A 26,782-nucleotide genomic window follows, 5' to 3' on the forward strand; every position below is an offset into this window, starting at 1 on the left:
GTTAATGTCGATTGGAATTTTATACCATTAATCAAGATTGATCAAAATAAAATATTTTTAAACTATTAACGACTATTTAACATTTTAATACTTTTTTATTCAATGATAATTCACAAAAATCAATCAAAAAATAAAATAAATTTAAATTTAATCTATTTGAATCTTTTATAAAATAAAATAAAATTTAGGTAAACGGACAATAACAAAGACTAACTAACTATTGGTAACTTGTTCAAAACAATAGAATGATTATTGTCAAGAATGGACCCCATTTTCATAAATAAAAAAAGTAAAAAAATAAAATAAAAGCACAGTGTGTGTGTGTCGTAACAAATCTAATTATGAATTGGGCGTTAGATACAGTTTGTTTTCAAAAGTTAGATTGACAATCAGTGAAGCACTGTGACCCACATATAGGTTAACTGTTTAAACCAACTAATCATTTCATTGCGTAATACTTTTTTATATTTAATATTTTAATTTCGTGTTTCTTCTAATTTAACGAAATATTTATGACGTCATTTGATTGGAGCAATCAGTTTAAACGGCTGCAATTAAAACTGGACTTCCGCCGACCACACTCTTCCAACCAATTCTAACAACGTTGAATGGTACATATAAGTTGAAGGGTCAGACAAATAAAAAATAATAAAATTTGTAATAAACATTCTCGTTTATCGTAATTTGACGTGAAACTAATTAATGAAAAAGAGTTGTGCAATTCCTACAAATGGAAAAGGAAATAGTTTATATAAACTCTCGTGTAAACCTTAAATTATAATTAAATAAGAAAAACTATTAAATGATAAAATTTATCATAATTACCGTAAAAGCCGTATTCGCTGTAAATTTGTATTGACTGTAATTTATTTTAACGTTTTACGCTATTTGATATACAGAACTTTTAGCTAAATTAAATTACTTTTTGATGTCCAACTGGTAAAACTGAGAAGTAATATGATAACATTAAGAATCGAATCAAACGTACCATTTAAATATAATATCGTATGACAATAGTTAATTAGCAATTATAAAACGTATATAAGACTTAATACCACTTGAATGTATTTATAACATATTTATATTTATCAAAATATATTAATAAGTTTATAGTATAATTTTTAATTATAAGGTTATGTAATTTATTCACAAATAAAGAAAACATTTAAAATTATGAATTTTATAATAATTATAAAATAATTTACAACATTTTTATTGGATAATTTTTATTATAACATATTTAATTTTTTAGTAAAAAGTATATTGCAATTATTTACAAAAAAATAAAAAATCATGTCAGGGAATACCACATAAAAATAACTTCAATTGAAATTCAAAATATTTTTCGTTTCATTTAAATTTTATATTAAATTAAAATTTAACCAAATCAAATCATATGTAATTTTTACATTTACTTTAAGTGACTATTTAATAAAAGTTCCTATAATAATACATGAAAAGTGTTTATATAGCCCATACAATACTATTACACAAACCAAAATCATAATGTATACACGAAGTCTCGAGAAAGATAAAGTTGAGGTTTTTTATAAGCAGATGAAGTTCATATTATGAATGTTTTTACTTAATTGTATGCTAATTGCATTCGTAAATCTTTATTCTTCCTTAACAATGAAATCCAAAAATGACCGTAATGTTGACTCTTTTCTCATCTAACCAGTGTCTATGATTGCAATTTCCGAGGCTAAGTTACAAGAAAAGTGCGCCATGAATGATGCCACATTATCCATGGTTCCTTCCACTGCAGGTCAAGCTCACGACCAAACCAACTAGTCATAATTCTGGTCGTTGATGCTTCATCATATTAATGATAGCGTACATCACAGACTACCCATTAACTAATGCTACAAATACATGTACATTTTGTGTTGACCATGGTTACCCTCGGACAGAGAAAGCTTACAAGCTTCCAATCACACCACATGCAAGCAACAAAAACTTCATTTTAATTCAGTAGCACGTCCCTAACAATACATACTTAATATTTTGGGAAAAATATTATTTAATATAATTTATTATATCATTAAGAAGAGTTTTGAAATTGATTCCTGTTTAACTTTTACCTCAATCAAAATCGTGATCCCCGGCTAGAAATAAGGATAAGAAGAAATGAACGAAAGTGTGACATTGAGTGGGTTAAGGAAAAGGATAAATGTGGCAGACATAAGTCAAATTTCGAAGTGACATTGTAACAGACACAAAGGGCAATACTGATCTAAAACGAGAACAACCAAGTCCACCATTATGTGCGTCACAAGATGTAGCGGTTTAACAAACATCAATTCTTTACCAAACGTGCCCTTGACGTAGGTTTTCAAATCCCAATATAATGCAACCCAAACCCAAACTCTTTTACTTCAACTCAATCTAAGTCACACTCCTTTTCATTGTCAGAGATGGGGAACCAAGTCTCACTTCGTCCCTCAGATGCCAGGGGCAAAATCGTCTTGTGGGACGGTTCCGTGCATGAAATTGAGCAATCGGTGACGGTGGCGGAGCTCATGCTGGAGCACCCAGAACAGGTGGTGGTTGAGTTGCATTCGGCAGTGAACCAGAAAAGGCCAACGCCATTGCCGGCTGATAACAAGTTAGAAACAAACAAGGCGTATCTGATGCTTCCCGTGAGGCGAGGGAAGCCCGTTGGGTTAAGCGGGGAAGAAGCTCGACGCATTCTCTTCATCCTTAATTCTGCTCTGCATTCAAAGTCTCTTGTGGGGTCGTCAAAGTTTGTTCCTTGGCTTACGCGTTTGTGCCAGAACACTACGATTGTGGAACCAGGGAGAAAGGAAGAGGAAAGAGAGAAGAACGAAGAAAGGTGTCAGTTTTCAGAGCTTCTGCCGGAAATTCTAGAAGCGAGGCCGGAGTATTTGAATAGGCAATTGTCGGGAAAAGGGTGGAAACCTACTTTGGACACCATTAAGGAGAAGAACATTGACAGAAAACACACTCATTGGTTGTTCCTCAGGACTTTCTAGTCCTGCACATTTAACCTCTACCAAACTTTAGTTTCACTTGGAGTTTCATTTCGATGATCTACTCAAAATTTGCAGACACGGTTAAATAGATTATCGAAATTAAACTCTCCCACTTGTTAAAAGAGTTTTTGTTTTTGAGTATAGTTCATCAATCGGTGAAAATGTTGTGGTGCCTTTACGCGGTATGTATTCTATGACATATACCCAATGAAATCGTCAATTACATACAAAGTTCAGACTTGTAATTTTGCTCAGATCAATACAACTTATATCAATATTGTAGAGTTAACATGGAATGCAGTTAAAGATATTCTTCCATAACATTTATTTCTCTTTGCTCCTTTTCTTTATGATTGAACTTTGCAGTGTAAAAAACTTGTTCTCATCAGAGGTACAAAGAAAGAGTTGAAGAAGCTAATTTATAATTGTTTATTAACCAGATTTTTTTTTATTAGATAATGAGATTAATTCTATGTCCTACTGTTATAAAATATTTTCATATTGAATCAATCAGAAATTATTATAAAAGTTAACAAATATATTATGTATAACGTAATTTGTAAATAACCAATATATAAGTTTTTTACATGGCATGGCCTGGTTTGCGAAAATTATTTGGAAAGAATGTTATATAAATCAAAAGGTAAATTTTTCAAAAAGATATTTGTATGCCGTTAATTATAGGGTATAACTATTCAAATTAAACATGACAAAGACACATTAGGGGTTGGCATTATTTGGCTTTTATGAAAATAATAATAAAAATTAGGCTATGCATTTCATGGAATCAGAAAAAAGAAAGTTCAATTTTAAAGCTATACCACTTTGTTTTATAAAACTGGATTCAAAATCATTTTAGATCTTAATCTTGAAACTAGCTCTCTTTTCTTTCCTTTCAAAACTAATATCCTTCCAATTTTTTTAATATATATAAATTAATATATATCACAAATAATTTATTTTAATTTTAGTATATTTTGTGTATGTAGTATTCCCAAAAATATTGTATATTTATTTGACACTCAAAATATTTATAAAGATTTGTTACTGTTGTTGAGGATGTAAGTGTTTGAGGAGGTTAATATCCTTTCCATTTTTGCACATCATGTACCGACTCCGAGTATGTGTTATAAAATTCAAGCTTCATAAAATTTTAATAGGTTTTACTTAGATTTGATATTAGAAAGAAGGATCAAAAGAAAACCTCTTATAAATATATCTCTTTAAATGGGTTTGACTTGAAGAGCCTGTTCATATAACTTATGATTCACGTTAGGAAACTTCAAAAACAATGTTAAAAAAGAAACAGGTTTTTTTAGCCTTGTTCAATGTTCATATAGATTGAAGCCTAATTGATCAATTTATTTATGGATATACTGATATGCACTTATTAAATGTATTACTAAACATAATCTTTCTGTCTAATTATGTTAAGTACTAGAGAGGTGGTTTGATATTTGTGAGGTAAATAAAATGTTAAATTCTCGTTTAGACCAATTAGTAAAAACATTCAGCGAACAACATCTACAACGTGTATATATTGTGGTACTTTGATTAAAATGGTGAATTTTATAGTGATATTTATTTGTTTTAATTACATATATGTTATAAAAGGTGAGACATGTTAATATGATTATGTCATAAACAAACTATAATTTCTTTTAATTTTTAATTAAATAAAAAATAACTCGTTGACTTAAGGACCTAAGATGGGATGAAATTAAGTAAAAAATATATATAAGTCAAGTTAGCCCATAAATTAAACCGACCCAAACTGGTAGCTACTTTTAACGACCCTACTTATAACGTCTCAAGCCTTCTACTTTAGTATTTGAGGAAACTATATAAACAGGAAAATTGGTACAATTCCACAACTAATTAAATGCTGCACTAGAATCTGATGGTGACAAAAATTTAATTAAAGTTTTTTGTAACTTAGTATTTTAGTGTTATTGGGAAAAATGAGAAAACTGGCATGTAGATTATTCTTTAAAACAAATAAGTTCAAGTATAACCAAAAACAAGCTCCCCGGTCCTGGGTATACCCGGCCCATTAACCAATCAACCAGACCCAGCATACACAAACCAAGCTTAATACAATTTAGTTAAAAAATATTTACTTAAGTCCATTAGATTTGGATATTTTTTTACTTATAGTTGGGTATAGTGAAATTTAATATTATGGAACTGATAAATATTCTGAATTTTATCGATTTTCATACTTGTATTCATAGGAATATATTAAAACAGTATCAAATATCAATTGAAAAGATATCTTAAATTTTGTCAATTAAATGTGCATCAAAATTAAATTTAAAGAGTATAATATATTAGGTAAATTTTTATTCTGCTTTGGATGAAGTCAAATGTATAAACATGATTTCATATTTGAGTGAACGCTATTTTGCATAACCTCTATTACTTTATATTTAAAACATGTATCCTAGATTTTAAATTGCATACGAAATTGAAAGCGCATGTTTTCGCAATTACAAATGTTTTGTTTCTCCTTCCTTTGTATTACGGGCTCACCATTTTTTTCTTAAATCTGAAGCAAAGTTACGTAAATTTATAGGACACAAAAGTTATTGTGATTTGTTTGCTTTAATTTTTGGGTCCATGGAAAAGTGATTATGATTGCATATGCGAAAAGGATTGCAGAATAAAACATTACAAGCCTGGTAATAAGGTTGAAACATCTTTCGGTATGGGTTGGCAATGGACAACACCAACAACAACGTATCATGACCGTCCAAAACAGACAAAACAAATAATGAACAAAGAGTTAAACGTTCTTAGTTACATATAGTAACAAATGACAGTGATAAATATTTATTATTTATTTTTATTTTTATTTTTAAATTTGTATTTATTTATGATTAATGTAATTTCTTTATGGAAAATGTAATATATTTTTTTTGTTTTGTTATTTTTAGAGGAAAGTGGAAATTTAATTAGAATGATTATTTATCCTCATAATCTTCTCATTCAGTTATAACTTGTTCGCTCGAAGTATATTCTTTCACTCAAGTGAGCATGATTAGTTAATAACAAAACAGTTGATTTTTTGTCTAATGAATGAATGTCTGCTCACTCAACAAAAGATTAATTTCTATAAGTGGTTATTTAGTCGAGAAAGAAAAAGGAAAAATAGTCTAATTGTGGAAATATGTAGAAATGCATGAATTGATCAAAAGTTATTCTAAAGCATCAAAACGTCGTTTTTCATCAATTTCTATCAAACTTGTATGTTTTAGATTATTAGGAATAGTTAAACTCCATTTTCATTAAGATTGGATATAATGTACTTAAACTTGTGCACTAGAATCTTGTTCATTCATATGTTTTTTCTTAAATTTAATGTTTATGTTTGAAAACTTCATGCACCCGAATGTTTCAAATTATTGGGAAGTGATTTGAAACATAGACATAGATAAATCACTCCGGAGAATTGGATATAGGAATGATTTCAAGTTCTCTTGGTCATTGTAGATGGACTCAATGCAAATTGAATATTAAATGGTTTAAGGAATTAGTAATTTAACATATAGATTTAAAACATGTTTTAAAAAATTAGGACTTATAAACTTTTGATATAAATATTTCAATGAAATAGAGATAATTTATGTGGAATAATTAGATTCTTTGATTCATGAAATCAATCCTAATGAAATTTTAATGGAATCATTTCACATTTGAATAGTTTTAATGATTGCAATTTATTTTAATACATTATTCTTTGAGTTGTATTAAAATTATAATTATCAAAATTATAATTAGTAAATTAGCATAAGACAACCAAACATAATTTTTTTTAAAAATGAAAATTGTTCTAACCAAGAATCATGGGAACTCCTCTCTTTTTTTTTCTCATTATCACCCTTTCTAAAGAATTATTCTAATATGAATATCTTTCTTTTTATTGTCAATATTTATCATATTTATTTATAGGATACTCCTTTAAAATCATTTAAAGTAATTTAAATGTTATATCATAATTTGCTTATTAAACAAAAGAAACATACATAAACACAATTAATATAATAATATAAGAGACTAATTTTAAATCGTCAAATTAATTTATAAAATTTCAGTTTCTATTATGAAACTCCCATTCTAAACAGATTTTATTATAAAATATTTCAAGATTTCTTCTAAAAGTAAATTATTCACCGAAAATTATTCAAAGATATTTATATTAATTTGTGATAATTTTAAAACTATTCTTGAACAAAATGCATTCTACATTTTTCTGCGCATTTTTAAGAATTTACTAACACTGAAAAGCCATTCGGGCCGGCTCCTGACAACATCGTGATCTTCTGTTCCCAGTAATGCTCTTTTTTCATGTGTTTGTTTCCTTTGATCCCTTCTATTCATTTTTTTTTTTTGAACTTTGGGTCTCTGCAATGAGTACAGTTAGAAAGTTCAAGTAATCACTCAAATATGAATAAAATTGTTGCATATAATGTAGTTCTAGAAGTCCTACTATTTCATTTTAACTCTCAAGTTGAATGCCTAACAGACCATTTAGGAAAAGTTTCATTTTATGTGTTTCTTATTCATGCGATTCTGCCCCTATGTACCAAAACAATGAAAGGTCAAACTTTGTATCAAACATTTGACTAATGAATTGGTAGATTTGGAGCAAAGATAAGAACGAAGAAAAAGTGCGAAATGATGAAAGGAAACAGACAAAACATCTGCAGCACAGCACATTATGGGCATCCTCCCAAGACCAATATCTTAGCAAAGCTTTTTTCATTCATGTTCCTTCCATACAACTCAACTGGAAAGTTTATTCTCTGCTCATCCACTTGCACACTACAATACTGCTACTCCAAATATCTAAATTATAGATCATGTTCTTCCCCTTACTTAAATTTGAAAAAACCTCATCACACAAAAAGTGAAAAAGTTGAGATATGAATGATTAAAAAATGTTTCCAATTCATAGCGTGTGATATGTGTAACCTTGTTTCCCACCTAAAATTGATATTTAGATAATGTGTTTTCCTCCTCTCTCTGCTTCTCCTTATAAAGGTCTACCTGTTCATATAATTGAGGGGAGAAGGACATGGAAAATAGTGCTTAGTTTTGCTTTTTTTGTTTGTTCTATATTCAGGGTAATGCAATTGTATATTTCACCGTCCAGATATTAGAGATATCAACTATTTTGGCTGCCTTTAGGTTTGCAATGAGATAAGATTTGAGCATCCGAACCTCACTTGTAAGGGAAGCTACTTGCCCAACCAACAAGCACTTTTAGGAATATCACAAGTTAAAATTAGACAATATTTTATTTCAATATTTTCTTCTTCATCTGTAATTTCTGTTGGACTGGACTCCACTTGTTTTAATGTTTCTGATTTTTAAATCAACTACCTTTGAAAATGTGTGTGATATACTCAAGCTCGTTCTGGTTCTGTCCATTTTGTAAGTTAAAACTTCAAGAGTAAAACAAAAACCATTGAACAACTCATGCAGGAATGATTAAATAGCTTGCAATGATTTCACATTGGTAGCAAACTACCAATCACGGCTACAATTGATTGTAGTAAAATTACAAATTATACACCAAAATTTGATAAACTTTAATTCAAGTCATCCACTTCTTATGGATATTGGTACCAAGCAGAAAAGTAAAACATCTTCCAATGTTTGGGACATTTCAGCAAAAGGGTATCAATAACGCCCACCAATTGCCATAAGCATTAGTAACTTCAGAAGTGATGAAAATTTGTTTCTTTATTCTGGCCAAAGCTTCTTTGGCATCTGAATCAGATTTTGGACCACCTAATCATTTTACTGGCTAAGATAAGTTATGCTTGCCAGATAAACATTTGAAAATGTTTCCACCAAAATAAAGAAAGTCAATCTCATGCACTCTATCTAACACTGCACATTTGTTTTAATTATTAATGTCTAACGAGTAGGACCAACCATACCCAAGGAATAGGATCACCAATTCCAAGGAATAGGATCACCAATGTCCATTCAAATGTTGTTGGACTCATATGACTAAAGACATATCCTCCATACCCAAACCTCAGTGAAAAATAAGGTAAGTAATAGAATTCTGTAGTTGCAATTGTAAACCAATTATTAAAAACACACCCGAATGGTTGTAATGGTAAATATGATAAATTCACTTTCGTAAAGAATAAGGAAGTAACAGCATTATGTGGTTTTTAAAACCGACATACGGCAGGTGATGAATTCTTCTCAGTTGTTAATTTGACAAATTGACAGATAGAACTTTTTTTAAGTCACCAACTTGCATTAAATCTCACCAGCCAAGTTGCTTCATTTCCTAAGAAGGTAAAAAGATAATGGAAAATCCAATGGCTGAAAGCCAGCTAATAGCAACTTCTATCTGAAACAACATGGCTTTGGACAAGCCATGATGTTCCCTTACATATATATATATAAACATTGTTCCATCCCTCCCATAACTTCTCAAGCCACCACGCCTTTCACTTTTTATTTCCCTTTCCCTGTAATGGCTTCAATCTTTTCACCTCTCACCACTATCTTCTTCTTCCTCATAGTGCTCTGGGGTGGCGAGGCTCGTGACCCTTTTGCGTGTGACCCAAAGAACGCCGCCACAAGGGGCTTACCCTTTTGCAAGGCGTCGCTGGCTATAGCAGAGAGGGTGAAGGACCTGATTGGAAGGTTGACAGTGGAAGAAAAAGTGAGCTTGCTGGTGAACAATGCGGCGGCAGTTCCACGGCTTGGAATCAAAGGCTATGAGTGGTGGTCGGAGGCACTGCATGGGGTCTCAAATGTGGGCCCCGGAACCAAGTTTGGCGGCCAGTTTCCCGCCGCCACCAGCTTCCCTCAAGTCATCACCACCGCTGCTTCTTTCAACGCTTCTTTATGGGAAGCTATTGGACAGGTAATTAGCTTTTCTTTCATGGCTTCTGTTTTCTTGTAAGAATGGAATAGTTACTATTGCATTTGTTCTATCTTCTGTAATATGTCATTTGAGTGATTTATTCTGGTTTAAAATATTTCTTATCTCAGTAAGTAAAACAAAATATTAGTTTTTTAATTATATTTTTTTTTAATATTTCACTGCAATACTTTATTAATTAACAATTGTATTGTAATTTTCTAATAATTATATTTATATCTTTCATTATTTTTTATTGAAGTGGAAAAAATATTGAAGTCAGAAAAAATTTAATGTAGATGTCACATTTTTCTTTCTCTCACTTTAGTCAACAAATTGGACGAGTGGAGTCAGTGAGACTTTTTATTTTAATTTTTTTTTAAAGAAAGTGCAACTTTTATTTATACTCGTCCATTAATTCGTCACTCTTTTCCGGTAATACAAGCTCAATTGGGTAAGAAGAAATAAAAAACTAAATTAATATTTAAGACGTTTTAATCATAATAATTATTTGAAATGAATTTTTTAACTTTTTTATACTAAATTGTACAATCAAATTTTGAGAAAACCTTTGTTGAATCGATTAAATATTTTTTAAAAACACTGATATAAATATGATTTTATCATGTTTAACTTTAGAAATGATAATGATAGTTTTGACAATAGTTTTTTTATAATATTTTAATATAGTGTCTGTGATTGGTTTATATTGGTGTTTATGATTATTATTATTGATTGTAGAATAATTTTGAACCAATAACAGATAAATGATGTTAAGATATTGTCAAAAAATATTGTGAAATATCGTTATCCTTTAAAAAGTTAGTTTCTCCAAAGGTACTGTAATTAGAATAATTAATCACTATTTTGTAATTCATCATTGTGTTTGAAAAAAAAAAGCTTTTCTTTAATATTTAATATTCAAGTGATGTTTTACTTTTTTATATTTATATTTAAAAATTTGTATAGATGTAAATGAATTTTAAAATATTAAAGTATGTGCATATATCATAAAATTTTATCGTGTTGCCCAAAACAGAGGCCTTAGCTTAGAAACTTATGTTCGAATTTCACACTGCGTAGATAGGATGGCATCTTATTCAAACTTCCTAATAATACGTTTTTCTGTCACAATTTTTTTAAGAATAATGTATTGCTTTCATTCATTTCTCAAAATCCTTGATGAGCCTTACTTTTATTTGTTATCCTTACTGTATAAAAATTTTTAAAAAATATGTATTTATGACCCATTGTTTTTTTTTTAATTTATTTCTGTCCTAAAACAAATATAATGTAAACGTGCAATATGCATGCGAACATTTACCCGACATTGATCGAATTATCCATCTTACGCACACCAATGGCTCTGGAATAAAATGATTAAAATATTTTAGTGATGGAATAATTAATAAAAAGTGTAACTTAGGCGGCGGAAATGTGTAGGTGGCCTCCGACGAAGCAAGAGCAATGTACAACGGAGGAACGAGTGGGCTTACATACTGGAGCCCAAACGTGAACATTTTTAGAGACCCAAGGTGGGGCCGGGGACAGGAGACTCCCGGTGAAGACCCATTACTAGCCGGTAAGTATGCGGCAAGTTACGTGAGGGGATTACAGGGGAGCGACGGTGACCGGTTGAAGGTGGCTGCCTGTTGCAAACACTTTACGGCTTATGACCTTGATAATTGGAAGGGTGTGGATCGGTTTCACTTCAATGCAGAGGTTAGCAAGCAGGATATGGAGGAGACGTTCAACGTGCCATTCAGGATGTGCGTTAAGGAAGGAAACGTGGCGAGTGTGATGTGTTCTTACAATCAGGTTAACGGTGTTCCCACCTGTGCCGACCCCGTTAAAGACTACCGTTCGAAGCCTCTGGGGTCTTAATGGGTGAGCTTGCCACTCTCTCTCTCTCTCTCTCTCTCTCTCTCTCTCTCTCTCTCTCTCTCTCTCTCTCTCTCTCTCTCTCTCTCTCTCTCTCTCTCTCTCTCTCTCTCTCTCTCTCTCTCTCTCTCTCTCTCTCTCTCTCTCTCTCTCTCTCTCTCTCTCTCTCTCTCTCTCTCTCTCTCTCTCTCTCTCTCTCTCTCTCTCTCTCTCCCCCAAATAAAGTGTATATGAGGATATTATTGTATTTTAATTTCAGGAGGGAAGCTACCGATGACATGGTACCCAGAAGGGTACGTCGAAAAGTTGGCAATGACAAATATGGCAATGCGATCAAGCAAATCGAAAGGGTACCCAGGAAGAACGTACAGATTTTACAGTGGGCCGGTGGTGTATCCATTTGGTTACGGATTGTCTTACACGCATTTTGTTCAAACATTGGCGAGTGCACCCAAAGTGGTATCAATTCCCGTGGATGGGCACCGGCAGAAGAATAGCTCCAACATTGCGAACAAGGCAATTAAAGTGACACATGCAAGATGTGGTAAACTTTCTGTTAGCCTTCACGTGGACGTTAAAAATGTTGGGTCCAGATATGGCACGCACACGTTGTTAGTGTTCTCCGCACCACCTCCTGGTAATGGCCACTGGGCTCCACATAAGCAACTTGTGGGCTTCCACAAAGTCCATCTTCCCCCCAAGGCCCAACAACGATTGCGGATCAACATTCACGTTTGCAAGCTCCTCAGCGTCGTTGACACCTCCGGTACTAGGAGAATTCCAATGGGCTCTCACACTCTTCACATCGCTCATATTAAACACTCTCTCACACTTCACCCACAAACTCTTTGAATTTTTTCAACTCTAACAAAGATACTATCATAGTATATACATGCTGTTTTTCTTCAAATCAACCATCAACTCAAACCTCAAATTGTTCATATGACATGCCTTACATTGATTCATCAATCACACCCAATAAAAGTAACAGGGTTTGCTTGCCATTTTTGGAGAGAGATCAGGGAAATATGTTTTTCTCTCTCTCATTCATCACTACTTTGTTTACCAATCATTTTACATGTATACTTTTTTTATCAAATGTAATTCTATGATTATTATCGGTAATGAGGACGACCTTTTTCACCATGATTTGCACAAACTACTTGGGCCTTTCCATTTCTACTTCATTTATACAATCCATCGTGTTTAACCAACTGAATTAGATTTTCCTCACATCACTACACGGATACTTAATTTATTATAAAAATATAATAATGCAAAGTTAGGAAACATTTTGAATGGTATGAACCCCATCCCTTGCTAGGATCGGAATGCAGGAAAGGCAAAAAGTATATTGTTAGAAGGAGGATGATTCAATTGGTTAATTGTAAAGTATAAAAATGGGGGAAATTACATATATAAATTGTTTAATAGCTGAGTAGTTTTCCAAATAAGGAAAGAAGAAGCAGAATGCAAGTTGGCTTGGTACAAAACGAGGGTCCCATACATTAAAAAGTGATGCTCCCATCTTATATCGAAAACAAAAAGAAAGTCTCCCATGATTTAGATTTTAAAGAGCGAGAAAAACTAATAAGGCAATCATGTGACATGTAAACCAATAATGATAAAAATCGATGACAGAAGCTGGCATGTGTAGGCCAAAAAGAGCTAAATCGAAAAAATACAATAAAAATATGGAGCGATGCTTTGATATTGAAATGGCCTTGATGTTGACGTACAGCTTATAACAAGCCAATACAACACAGTAAAGCATTTAATTCAAGTTCCCATGTTATGGAGTCACAGATTCCACGCTTTCATTTGTATTATTCAGCCGGAATGAAGGACTTTCACTGTTCAAAATAGCTTCTCTAAATATCATAGCCATGCAGTAGAAGAATGAATAAAAAAGGATAAAATATGAGTTTTCATTCATCATTTATCTGTCTCCATACCGGTTGTTCATTTTACATCTTATGAAACTTTTCGTATCTTTACCAAACATTGTTACCCAAATATATACGTTCTAAAACGATGCTTGACTTTGAATTCAAGTTTCTACTTTAAAAATTATGCTTAAAGCTCCATCAAAACAAAGTATGAACAGGGAATAGAAGAGCTTTCTTTTTCCATCCCCCAACTAGTCATTATTCAAAGGACAAACTTTAGCAAAGGCTGACTTATAACATAGAAGGAGGGGCTGAAAATGAAGAGAAAAAAGAAAAGGGTGCAGCCCATGGGACATTGCATATTTTCATGTCTACTTTTTCGCTTCTATTTCTTAAAATGTTTCCAATTATTGGGGAGAGCTCCATCACTTATGTTAAGTACCAATCTCTGGAAGAGGAAAGAGCAATAAGATGTCTTTGGTACTTCCTTTTGATGTTGAATTCAGTGGTCCTGCTTAAAAAGCCTTTTATCTTTGGGGCACCTAATTAAAAGCTATGACACATAAGATTGCGAAGGATGACTATTACAGAGCCCACAAGGTTTGGTTAAATTTATGTTACCAGAAAATGTTTAATTTATTGGCTGAATACCCGATGATGAGGACCAGCCCCAAGAATTGTCAAACGTCAACACCTCCAAAAATTTTTTTAATTGCTCCACTTGCCATCCAATCTTCAATTTTGACTTTTGATCATGTCACACTTTCACACCATGAATAAATCTGGAAATCCCCTCCATTCATATATCAGAAATCCTTCGTTAATGGTATATTCTGCAAACACATTTTAAATTGAATAGTTTCATTTTTATCTATTGATTCTTATCAGTGGGAGGTGTGCTGCAGAAAACTCTTGACTTTGAGAATCTGATCCCATAAAATTACACACGCATTATTGCTCCTTGTGGTGTTGTTTTGGATTTGTTGTGATTTCCAATTAATGTTGTGTGGGAGTGGTTAGCCATGATTTTCAGTGTGGTCTGATATTAGCTTGCCAGCTTCTCATTTTTTTTATTCTATCTTTAAAAAACTTTATTACATCTGTGTCTTATTGATTGATGACCTGAGTGAAACCTATGATTCCCATGTTTCAAAACCTTAGCATGACGTGATGGAAGAAGAAGAATCGTTTTCTGGGTGCCACTTGATTTAGACTTGATTGTTTTATATTTATATTATTACTCCAATTCATCATGGTTTGTGAGTTAACAGCCGGATCAAGTTTAATATAATGTTTAGCTGACAGATTCAGAGAATTAATAGACACACATATAGCGCATAATGCTTGCATTTAAAAAAGAGTAAATGATTAGTGAGAGAGATAAATAGAGGAGAAGCATATGATGTGTGTCTGAAAATTTGAATTTGAATTTGGTGAGAATGATGCATTATTGGTTGAAAGGTTTTGAGGTAAGCAGAAGAGTGATGAAATCACACCCCTGTTAAGCTGGCCTTGTTGGCCATGAATCCATTGAAATTTAAGCTACACATGCATACCAATATGTATATGTAAAGCTACACCACACATGGGTCAGCATCTCCACGTGAAATTTCAATATCTAGACACGTGCATCCCACAGAATTCCCTCAGTTTTTGCAGAGAAGTCCTTGGAAAGATAACCATAATGGATAACCTTCAAAGGAATACAAGGCAAAAAAAATTAAATTTTCTTCTTAAACTTTAATATATCCACCACTTCAAAAATTCAAAAAATCAAAATAGATTATAAAATATTAAAGTCTTTACTTTATTTTTTTTACTTAATGCATATTTTTGTGAGTGAAAAGAAATAGCTTTTAATGTAATAAAAATACTTTTTAGAGCATAGCGAAACGGGCTTTGTGGAAATGAAACAGAGGAAAAACCTTATCCGAGAATCTTTTGTGATGTGCGTCACACTTTGCCTCCCTATGTACAAACATGTCTTTCAGAAAGGAAAGCGTTTCCCATGAATTCTTTATCTTTAATCTCCAACTTATTTCTTTAATCATTGTATTTAAATTCGCAATTACCAACATTGCCATCTCAGGATGCAATTCCTTCAATCATTATATTTATATCTAAAGGATCTTATTATTGTGCAAGGATAAGCAATGAAGGGCCACCCTGGAATAAGTCGGAATCCTAAGTTTCCCTCATTTTTATTTTTAACAAACTATGTTTTAAAACCACGTTCTGAAGATAAATTCACACACGATATGTTATAGTTAATCATTCATTTTAAGTTTAAGTATGAGACGTGCAGTTGTATTAAACACTTTAAAAAAAAACACTTCCCTACTTGTAGAATTTCCGTACTGCTCAATTCATAAAAATAAAAATATGATTTTGAAAAAATAGAAATATTAGATTCTAGAATAGTCATTGGATTTCAGCTATTGGGCCGTTTTTCTGGTGTAACAAAGCAATAATTAAGTAGTTCAGCATAAAATACTATGGTCTAATTCAAAAGAATGTTCTGTGGCCATTATTAGAATTACACATAAATCAAATCTGTCCTCCTTGAACCAACAATGAGTGTTTCTTAAAATTATAATGAAGTGTAGTTAGGTATATAATTCGACCGCATTATTTATACATAAATGGTTCCCATTACCATAAATACGCAATTACAGCCAATATTTCTTGATGGAAAATAAATTTCAAAGTATTAACCATCAGTTATATAATTTCGTTTTTTTTAGCAAGGAAGGTGACATATATATTATATTTAATTTCCATATAATACAATTATAGGATTAAGAATAAAAGTGGGTGCGAAATAACTAAAAGGCATACAAATCTAAATTTTCATTTTATTAGTGGGATGGAAATTCACCTCGTAATCAAATTATGAAACTTATAAATATCGATAAACATTTAAAAAGATATATAAGTTTAAAAATAAATAAATTTAAAATATATGCTAAACACAAATTGGTTCACTAATTTGATTGGATATTTTGAACATACAAATTTTGAAAACAAATTTAGTTGTAGGTCAACAATTTTGGAATTTTGTTTTCTATGACTACATACGTTAACATAATTTTTAAATAGGTTTTAGTCTCTAACGAGTAAATGCTATTTTAGTTAAAAAAAGAAGAAGAATAAACTCTCTTGTCTTTCTTTATTTGGTAAAATGGAATATCTTGTTCAAAGAGGTATGCAAATATGCACGGTAAAGTCCAACACTGAGAAGATGAAATGTGTTACAAGTAAATTTTAGTTTTATTCTCTATTGCTTTTATTAAGTGCAATAGATATATTAAAGTGTATACTTAATAAAGTTTTTCAAACCTCTTCATTATAGAACAATTTAAACCTATGTTTATTTATTTGGATCATATTAATATATTATAATTAAATTTTGATAGTTTAGTTGTTGGTTACTTTGTTACTATTTATTATATGTGTAGGATAAGTATTATTCCAATAGAAACATAGGTTTGCGGTATATGTTGATAATATAAATATAATTAGTATTTCTCAAAAATTATCAACTTGATAAACACGGATACATATAATAATATTGAGAAAAATTCTAACTCTCTTAGGGACTTAAGTATTGGAGAGTCTTTTGTATATGAATATCTTTTCTTAATAGTAAAGAGTTCTTTTCTAAAGAGTAAGAGAAATCGAAACCACCATTAGAATCTTACCACCTATATAAAAATCCACGCTTAAGATCATAATTAAGAACATCTATAAAAATGACTCTCTTTATTTTGGCAAAATTTCAAATCATTATCTTATTTGAATTTTTAACCTTCTTTCTATAAATAGAAATAATATTTATTTTGAAAGTTTAAAGTAATTGGTTGAATAATATATAATCGCTTGCACTTACCACCTAACAAACACTGGATCTAAAATTTGTTCATCACTTAACCTTCTAATCCTTCGGTCATTAACATTGTGTTTAGAACGTGAGAAAGACAATCAATTTTTTGGAGATTCATTATGACAACATGTTGAGAAGGCGAGAACTTAACGTAAATAGGCATATCTTTTATACAATAAAAATAAAATAAAAAATAGGCCAACAGTGTAGAGTTTCTTTGCAACAAAAAAAATAGGGAAAAAGTAAAAGAAATACATTTATAGTATTCGTTCTTGTACCAGCCTTTTTGTTGTCTATAATCTATTGTCTTCCGATTCACATTTTCTTATCTTGCAATCGAATAACGAAAGGGTAATGTAAAAAACATTTTCTCCAAGCTTCTTTATTTAGTGGGTACTGGTGGCATATTGAGTCAACAACACTTACAAGCATATGATATGCATAGTGGAAAAGAAAGAGGCAGCAATTGTAGGTATGGAGACATGAAGAACCATGGACCTTACCTATTGAGTTGAGGATAAAAACAATAATTGGCAATAATAGGTGGAGAATGAAAACGAAAAAGGTTAGATCCAAAAGTAAAGGAAAGGAAACACACCAATAATGGTTACACCAATCAAACAGTACCCAAGAACAGACATAGACCCTGCAATGGGTACAACATGAGGCCATCTTGTAAAACTTGTCATTTCACAAGTTAAGACACAACATGTGTCATACAACAAGCAAAACTAATCTTAAATGAGTACTTTATATTGTTAGTTTTACTATTGATTCTCCGAAATGAATTCTAGGACCTATTGTCATTGTCATTGTCACACAAAACAAACAAAAGTACTCCAACTAACAAACCCATTCAAAAAAGTTACAAACACCCCCACTCTACTTCGTCTTAGAAAATGAAAATAAAAATTGAATTTTTGAGAGTGGGTGAAGCACAAGTATGACATAAAATAAGTGGACCTCCAATCCCATGCCATTCATAATCTCTACCAATAAAACACAAGATGTCATACTCATCCCAATGATGGACCCCAATTCCTACCTGGATCTCCTTAGCTGTTGTAATACAGCAGAGTAACAACTATATGTATGTATTGTAGACCCACTTTTCCTTCCCATTAATGGTCCCAAAATAACCTATACCAATGTCTCTTCACCTCTACGTCCCTCTTTACTTTTTTTTTTTAATCTCTTCGGGAAAAAATCATATCTTTCTACGTGTGACAAATCAAAAGATCACCACAAAATATTTGAGTCAAACCCAATTATTATGTTAATTAACGTTTTTCTAATCCGCAAATAAAAATGCTTTCTTGAGTTCTTTTTAAATAATCCTTTCAAGGTCGTCTTTTGCTGGGTAGAAAGCTTGATTATTTGTCAATGAAAGATGTGAATGTGATCATCGTCAGATTAGTTTTCATGTGATTTAAAAATTTCTCTTTCCTTATGCAACCACGTCATCATAGTACAAAATGTGGCATGTGATACGAAAACAAGAGATGGCGACCCTTTCGAATTTCATCACTCATATGCTTAAAATACTATAAAGAAATTAAATCAAACTATATTATTGAAGTTGAAATGTGGCACATCTCACTTCTGTAGCCGTTGGTTGTTAACGTATTGAGATTTGAGGAAGCGTCATACAAAGTAACAACTCTTTCCCCTTATCAAATATAATGTATTTAAATTTGTTGATATTAAATTACAATTATTTAATTAATATAGATTAGTTGATAAAGAATTTTAACTTTCCTAAATATTTCATCAGTGAATTTATTTTAAATATTGAATAAGTTAAAATATAATAAATATTATTATATTTTTAAAATAATTAACTGATATCACCTTGATAAAAATTAAGAAACGGTTTAAATAAATAAAAACTAAATTCCACGGAAAATTTAGATGATTTTTTATACCGGTACTCTTTTACGCTTTATCGTTTAATTTTAGATTATTGAGGTTCTCATGATTGTTTTTTGACTTCACAATGTTGTTGAAATTAACCAATAAAAAAAGTATTTGATTTTCAATATTTTAATAGTTATTTTTGTTGGATTGCGTAGGTTTACAAGCACGTCTATTGGCAACCCAATACCCAAGTACTAAATAAATTCAATATAATTTTTAGATTAAATTATTCTCTCTCTTTTTCGTCTGTTATCATTGATGTTTTACAGTATTGGCCAGTTAAGTTTTCCATTGTTGTTGACAATTAGAATAATTTGCTGGAAAGAAACTCTATCATGAGAGGAAGAAAAGAAAAACAACACATTTTTTTAATGTATTGGACTGCTATATGCAAGACTCAAATAATAATTGATCATGCAATCATATAAAATATGCCAAAATGAAACAATGATAACGTCTGGAAAATAAAAGCAACAATCATATTACATTAATAATACAAAAAAGTAAAAAAAAAAAGAGTGGACAAAAATGAAAGAATGAAACAGAAAAACAAAAGGGTAGAGTCCAAGAACCGAGGCTTATCCAGACACATGGAATGGAGAAGGGTGCTTGGGTTGTGGGGCCGAAGCGGTGGAATGCCACGTGGAGACAGGCTGGGATCAGAGGGTGACGTGGCAAACGGGGGCATGGAAGTATGACGGGAAGTGTAGAATTTTATAACGGTGTTGCGAGGGAAGGAAATGCAGAAGTTAGAGAAGCCTTTAAGACAAACCCATCTGGCTAGTTATCCCCATTCACGTGCATTCATTAATAATATCATATGGGTGAAATAAAAAGCAAACCCTCTTCAAAGAAAAAGCATGATTCCCGTGGCTTACGATACAAGCCACTCTTTTCCATCAATTTTTTTTCCCTCACAAGCAATGCTATCTTCCATATTTCTTGCGTATAAAATGTGCTTTCAGATAAACAAAAACACATATATAATAATTCACTTCAAATTTTAATACCTTTCATCTAAATTAGAGGTAGCTCTGAAGCAATTAAATTCTAAAAATGTCAATAATGTCATATATAAAACAGTTAACATATGGAAAGTCTTAGGTTGTCACTTCAATTACACCTTTGGTTCTTCTTGATTCTTGCTTGTGTTGGATTGATACCAAGTTAAGTTTTACTGGGTAAATAAATTTTCCTCATAAAATAACTACAAAAATTGATCACCGTTTGGCACAGGTCGTTCTTCTCGTTAATTTTGGCTTAAGCATGATCATGCTAAACTTGATGTCCTAGATTTAAAGTTTTATTATAAATAGAAAAGCATAATTTAAACTTAGTGTGTTTTGGTTTAATCTGATCATGATCCTCTCACCAGAGACATGTTAGAAGCAGAAGAACTTTTCCCTCAAAAAATGAGACCCTTTTAGGTTTAGCAAGTCGTACTAAGGAATATAGCATAAACTTACTCAATTTTTTTAGCATAATCCTTCAAAACAATACACCAGTGTGTTTAATGCGACATTGTCGTGTTTTGTTTCTTAAGAAACAAATTTGTTTAATTGTTATGACTATGTTAAATATCAGCTCAACTATGTGTTTCTCATAAAGTGCTCAAAGCTATTTGAAGCATCTTCTTTTCTTGATTATTTTCATACTTTTCTTTAGATGATTCCATGTTCTACAATAAAAAAAAAGTTCTCTATATCAACATTTTTAAAAAAAAAAACTATAATCAAAACGAGTCAATGCAGCCTTTAATAACAAAAAATATGATTTATCAATAGTCAATACATTAAAATAGACTATAAACTTTAATAATAGGTTAGACTTCGCCTTAAAATCATTTAACACTAGCAAGAGTTATCTAATAATTATATAAAGTGTCCCGTAAGCTTAGGAATGTAATGTACTTTACAACATAGTAAAAATATGCACAGGTTTTTAGTTTTACTGTTATTCAAAATAATGAGATTTATTTGTTTGATTACGTAAAAAGCAAAGTATTAAGGGTTAAACATAAAAATAGCATAAAATAGTTTATTCACACAAAATATAAAAGTAAATTAATTTGTATTTAATATCACTTTCAAACCAATTAAAATTAAACTACAATCTAACCATATAAGATTTTAATAATCATATATTCTCAGGGTAAAATACATTACTACTAATAAAAATATATTTAATATGATTTTAAATTATTATAATAAAAGATATAAACCGCCAAACGAGATAATTAAATAACAGTATAAAATATGATTATACTATTTATTTACAACATTGAAATTGTCATACAACTTAAGACACGTCTGACCCGAATAAATATTAGTTGTTATGTGTTGACCCGAATTTTACAAAAAAACTTGGCTCATAATTAAAGTACAAACTCTCATTGAAATGAAAAATGCAAATCCATCTGTGAAAACATGACAACCTCTTTCTCGGTGATTACGGCAAATTGAAAAGTTGCACAATCAACATAATCACCAATGACAAAAGAAAATTAAAGCAGTCCTTCGTGTCAAAGTGAATTGTTAACAGGTTATTATTTATTAATTGACCAAGTTTCTTATCTAAAACTCCATGATTAGAGTCTGCTTTACCATGAAAAAATGCAAACCAATGCTCATTTCACTAATCAAACTCCAAAATCACATGCCAAGATACTATTTATCTACTTTTCTCTTGAATTATCAACCCACGTTGAGTTATTCGAGTTAATGACCAGGGTTAGACAAAAGAGGTAGGAAAAAAAAACAGTTTATCAAAGAACCGGACTTTTTTGGTGATAAGAAATTAATGAAAACCAAACTTCTCTGGGAAATCTTGTAAATTGTTTCCCTCTGCTTGCATTTTGCAGAATTTATTTGACTTAATGCTTCACCGTCAATATCCCAACATTCTCTTCAATCCACACTCATCCAAGAGTTAATAACTTTTTATAAAAAAGTGTAATTATATATTTATCGTTTTTTTTAATAAAACTCTAATTAAATATTTATTGGTTAAATTTGAAGCAGTATCCTGAAAATACCTGTTAAGAAGATAATTTTTTATTAAGAAAAAATAAAATGCAAGTCAGAAAGCTGGAACGAGGTCCCAATATTGGTAATGTGAGAGAATCTAAATCTGTGTGTGTTGCCAGCTATGATGTTAAAGGATGAAAGCTCTTACACAAAGGTCAAAGTTGTCAATATCTCTTTCAAGGCATTTTTTTTGCAAGGTGTTAGCTCTCGACTTACACTTTTATATATTTATATAGAGTGAAACATTATTTTAATCAATGAAAATGTATAGTTATCACATATATTTAATTAGTATTTGAAACTATTACGTGTTTACACCTGTAAGGCTGTGACGTTAGTATATAAAGTTAAATAAAATTTAAAAAGCCAGAAAGAAATACAGTTGTTTATTTTCGTTCACAGTTTGAAATAATACTTTTGCTTAAATGATAGATCTATACATTTATTAAATGGAAAAAAAGGTAATTATTATATAATAAATAATGTAATAAGATAAATAATAAATAAAAGAGAAATAAGGTAAAAGAAGTGAAGAACGTTGATAGAATCTAGAATCCCTAGTTTGTGCGTCACTAGTCCATTGCCCCCGTTTTCTATCTCAAACTCTCTTCTTCCCCTTTATATATTTCTCTTCCTTTTATTATAAGTGCGGTGAGAGAGAGAGAGAGAGAGCGATAACACTCCTACCTTAACAGGTGGGAGAAGAAAGAAAAGGGACCAAAGGAGAGGCTGTTTGATATTTTCACGGTCCAGGATTCAATCTTCTGCTACAACACCATCAATGGCCGTGACCACTCCCTATCTCAATGCCACAGAAAAAAAGCACTGGTGGCTCACCAACCGTAAGGTAAGAATCTTCCACCGCCATTTTAATCAAGAAATCTCTTTTCCCTCCGTTGATCCTAAACGCGCGCCTGTTACTGTAGGTTGTTGAGAAATACATCAGAGACGCTCGCACTCTGATGGCCACGCAGGAACAGAGCGAGATCGCTTCGGCGCTCAACCTTCTCGACGCGGCTCTGGCGATCTATCCGCGGCTCGACGAAGCGCTTGAGCTGCGAGCGAGGTCTCTGCTCTGTCTGCGGAGGTTCAAAGAGGTAGCGGATATGCTTCAAGACTACATCCCGAGCCTGAAAATGGCGAACGATGAGTCGGTTTCTTCGGATAGTTCTTCGCAACAACTTTCTAGGGAGGGCGCGAAGCTCCTCTCCTCTGATACCTCGGGTTCGGATCAGAGCTTCAAGTGCTTCTCTGTCTCTGACTTGAAGAAGAAGGTTATGGCAGGGCTGTGTAAAAGTTGCGACAAGGAAGGGTATTGGAGGTATTTCCCGTCTTTTTTTATTTCTTTTAAATATATTTGATTAAATACTACGTCATTTGCCATTATTGTAGTATTTAGTATGCCACTCTTGCATTGGTTTTCCAGTCTGTCACTGCGCCTGGATTTTAATTTTTTATTAAAAATTAATTGTTTTGACAGTATTTAAATATAAAATTAAAATGGAGGTTTTTTTGTATTGGAGTTGAGTTTTGTATGAGATGGGAGTTGGGAGTAGATGTCATCCGGGAATGGGGTCTGAGTAAATGCTCCTGCCAGCTGGCCTGCCATAATGAAATGTTTCCTAACTCCTACTTTTAAAACCCCGATTCAATTGAATGCACCGTAACAATGGGGAAACCCCAAAATACTAATATAATATTATTAAAATCTTTGCGTTTAAGTCCTGTTACATTTCAAGTCTCCGGGACTTTCTCTTTAGAAAGTAAAGTAACTCACCGTAACTTCAATTTTTGAAATGTTAATTAAATGTTTTCATTTTGTTTTATCCTTACTTGGCTTTTGGTCTTTGTTCCTCTGTAAAATAATTAAAACTAGGTCTTTTTGGAACCCAGACAGCACCTATTTTTTTCAATTTTTAACAATAAACGATGGATGCTAACCTTTTATTTCCGAATAACTATTTTGAAAATGTTTTTTTTACTGTTTGACAGTTTTTATGAAAAAATCTTTGCAAATACAAAGAATGTGTTAGAAAAAACTGTTATTAGTCCTCTATAATGTCAAATAAAATAAATAAATGATGTAAAAAGGTTTAAGGTACTGTCTTAATAATTTTTTACCCTACTCATAGTTTGTATTTCGTCTAGATTTTGTCTTACGTTCTTAGGAATATATTTTCTATTATAATTTTGTATATATATAATTGATGTATTCAGAAATTATAAAAAAGTTTAGAAACTTGGAATTGGAAATTCATTTTTACATTTTTCTGTTCTATTTTTTGTAACAGATACTTGGTTCTGGGGAAAGCATGCTGCCACCTAGGCCTAATGGAAGACGCAATGGTCCTTCTCCAGACGGGGAAACGCCTAGCTTCCGCCGCATTCCGCCGCGAGAGCGTGTGCTGGTCCGACGATAGCTTCTCCCTCTCGAACCCCCTCTTCTCCGGCGACTCAAGCCCACCCCGGGTCCCACTCCCGGAGTCTGAAGCAGTGACCCAACTCCTTGCCCACATAAAGCTCCTCCTCCGGCGCCGTGCCGCCGCGCTCGCTGCCCTGGAAGCCGGCCTCCACTCCGAGGCCATCCGCCACTTCTCCAAAATCGTGGACGGGCGACGTGGTGCCCCGCAGGCCTTCCTCGCCGAGTGCTACATGCACAGGGCCTCCGCTCACCGGTCCGCCGGCCGAATCGCCGATTCTATCGCCGATTGCAACAGAACCCTCGCCTTGGACCCCACCTGCATCCAAGCTCTGGAAACCCGAGCATCTCTTCTGGAATCCATTCGTTGCTTCCCTGATTCACTCCACGACCTCGAACACCTCAAACTCCTCTACAACACTATCTTGCGCGACCGCAAACTCGCCGGTCCTGCCTGGAAGCGCCAAAACGTGCGCCCCAGAGAAATTCCTGGGAAACTCTGCGCCCTCACGACGAAGATCCAGGAACTGAAACAGAGGGTAGCTTCGGGAGACACCTCCAACGTGGACTACCATGGTCTCATCGGCTTGCGGCGCGGTTGTGGTCGTTCGGAGTTGCAGAGAGCGCATTTACTTCTGTCTCTCAAACACAAGCCCGACAAGGCAATGTGCTTCATCGAGAGGTGCGAGCTGGCGGACGAGCGGGACCTCGATTCTGTTAAGGAGAGGGCGAGAATGTCGTCGCTCTTGCTCTACCGGCTGCTCCAGAAGGGTTACACCAACGTGATGGGTGCCATAATGGACGAGGAGGCTGCTGAGAAGCAAAGGAAGAAAAAGGTTATGGAAGCTCAGGCCAAAGTCGAGAACTTGGAAAACAAAAAGTGCACTGTTTCGTCTCCTTCCACCGCCAATCCCGCGGTTTTTCAGGGAGTATTTTGCCGCGATCTTGCAGTTGTTGGAAACTTGCTCTCGCAAACGGGATTCAACCGTTCCATTCCGGTCAAGTACGAGGCGTTGAGCTGCTGATTAGAGAAGAAGAAAAAAAAATCCAAGAATCTCTGCTTCGTCGCTTCTTGTACAGATGGCTTAAGTTGGAAAATTTTGTCACATTTTTTCTGTTTTATTTTATATTATTACTTTTATGTTTCATTTATTAGTTGTACAAAGTACTATTAATTTGGAAGTCTAGTGCTGCCGCAAAACTAAATGATTTAAAACTTCCTACCAATTAAAAAATGTGTTTTGCATTATTGCAATGAGCAAGTACTTTAAACAATTTACTTAAAACTTCTCCTTAGTGGGAAGATTGAATCCATCAAAAGCGAATTTAATAATATTTTTTAATCTTTACCGTAAGTTTGAATTTGATTTTAAAAAAATTTACTGGATGCAAATGTCAGTATGCATATAATGTATGTTGACTTGACATTCACTTTTGGAACAAAATTACAGCGTTCTTTTAGGCTGAGTTTGTTTCATCGGCGGCAACACGAAACGCCATGATTTTGCATATAACAAGGCAGAATTTCACGAAATTGTATACATTTAATATTAAATACGACTTTTAACCCTTAATTTTTCACTGAACTAGTTTTTCTCGGTTTGTAGTTGGATTTAGTTTTTTTTTATCAATTTTTTTTTATTTTAAATGCGTTTCACAGCACCAAATATTGAAATGTAAATGTATAAAAGGTATAAATATCTCAATTAATAAACTTAATAGAACAAAATTCATACATTTTTTAATTAGAAACTAAATTAGGTAAAAATTCGTATTCATTTTTAAGTTAGAAACTAAATTAGGTAAAAGTTTCAAAAATTAATTTCAATTTTTATTAAAAATTAAGAAAAAATATATATATTAATCTTAAATATTA

General features: G+C 32.5%; 2 protein-coding genes and 1 pseudogene across 2 annotated transcripts; all 3 read left to right on the forward strand.

Moving 5' to 3' along the window:
* The first annotated feature begins 2,267 nt into the window (after positions 1–2,267).
* LOC108325683 (uncharacterized) lies at positions 2,268–3,319 on the forward strand. Its single transcript, XM_017558780.2, has one exon. The coding sequence runs from the start codon at positions 2,418–2,420 to the stop codon at positions 2,994–2,996; it is 579 nt and encodes a 192-aa protein (XP_017414269.1). The 5' UTR covers positions 2,268–2,417; the 3' UTR covers positions 2,997–3,319.
* Positions 3,320–9,434: 6,115 nt separating this feature from the next.
* On the forward strand, positions 9,435–12,682 carry LOC108324675 (probable beta-D-xylosidase 2; annotated as a pseudogene).
* A 10,379-nt stretch (positions 12,683–23,061) lies between these two features.
* Positions 23,062–26,255, forward strand: LOC108326676 (uncharacterized). The gene is made up of 3 exons (XM_017560287.2): positions 23,062–23,334; positions 23,414–23,808; positions 24,779–26,255. The coding sequence occupies exons 1-3, from the start codon at positions 23,269–23,271 to the stop codon at positions 25,929–25,931; spliced, it is 1,614 nt and encodes a 537-aa protein (XP_017415776.1). The 5' UTR covers positions 23,062–23,268; the 3' UTR covers positions 25,932–26,255.
* The last annotated feature ends 527 nt before the right edge of the window (positions 26,256–26,782 follow it).

Source organism: Vigna angularis, chromosome 3 (genome assembly GCF_016808095.1).
Source record: "Vigna angularis cultivar LongXiaoDou No.4 chromosome 3, ASM1680809v1, whole genome shotgun sequence".
NCBI lineage: Eukaryota > Viridiplantae > Streptophyta > Magnoliopsida > Fabales > Fabaceae > Vigna > Vigna angularis.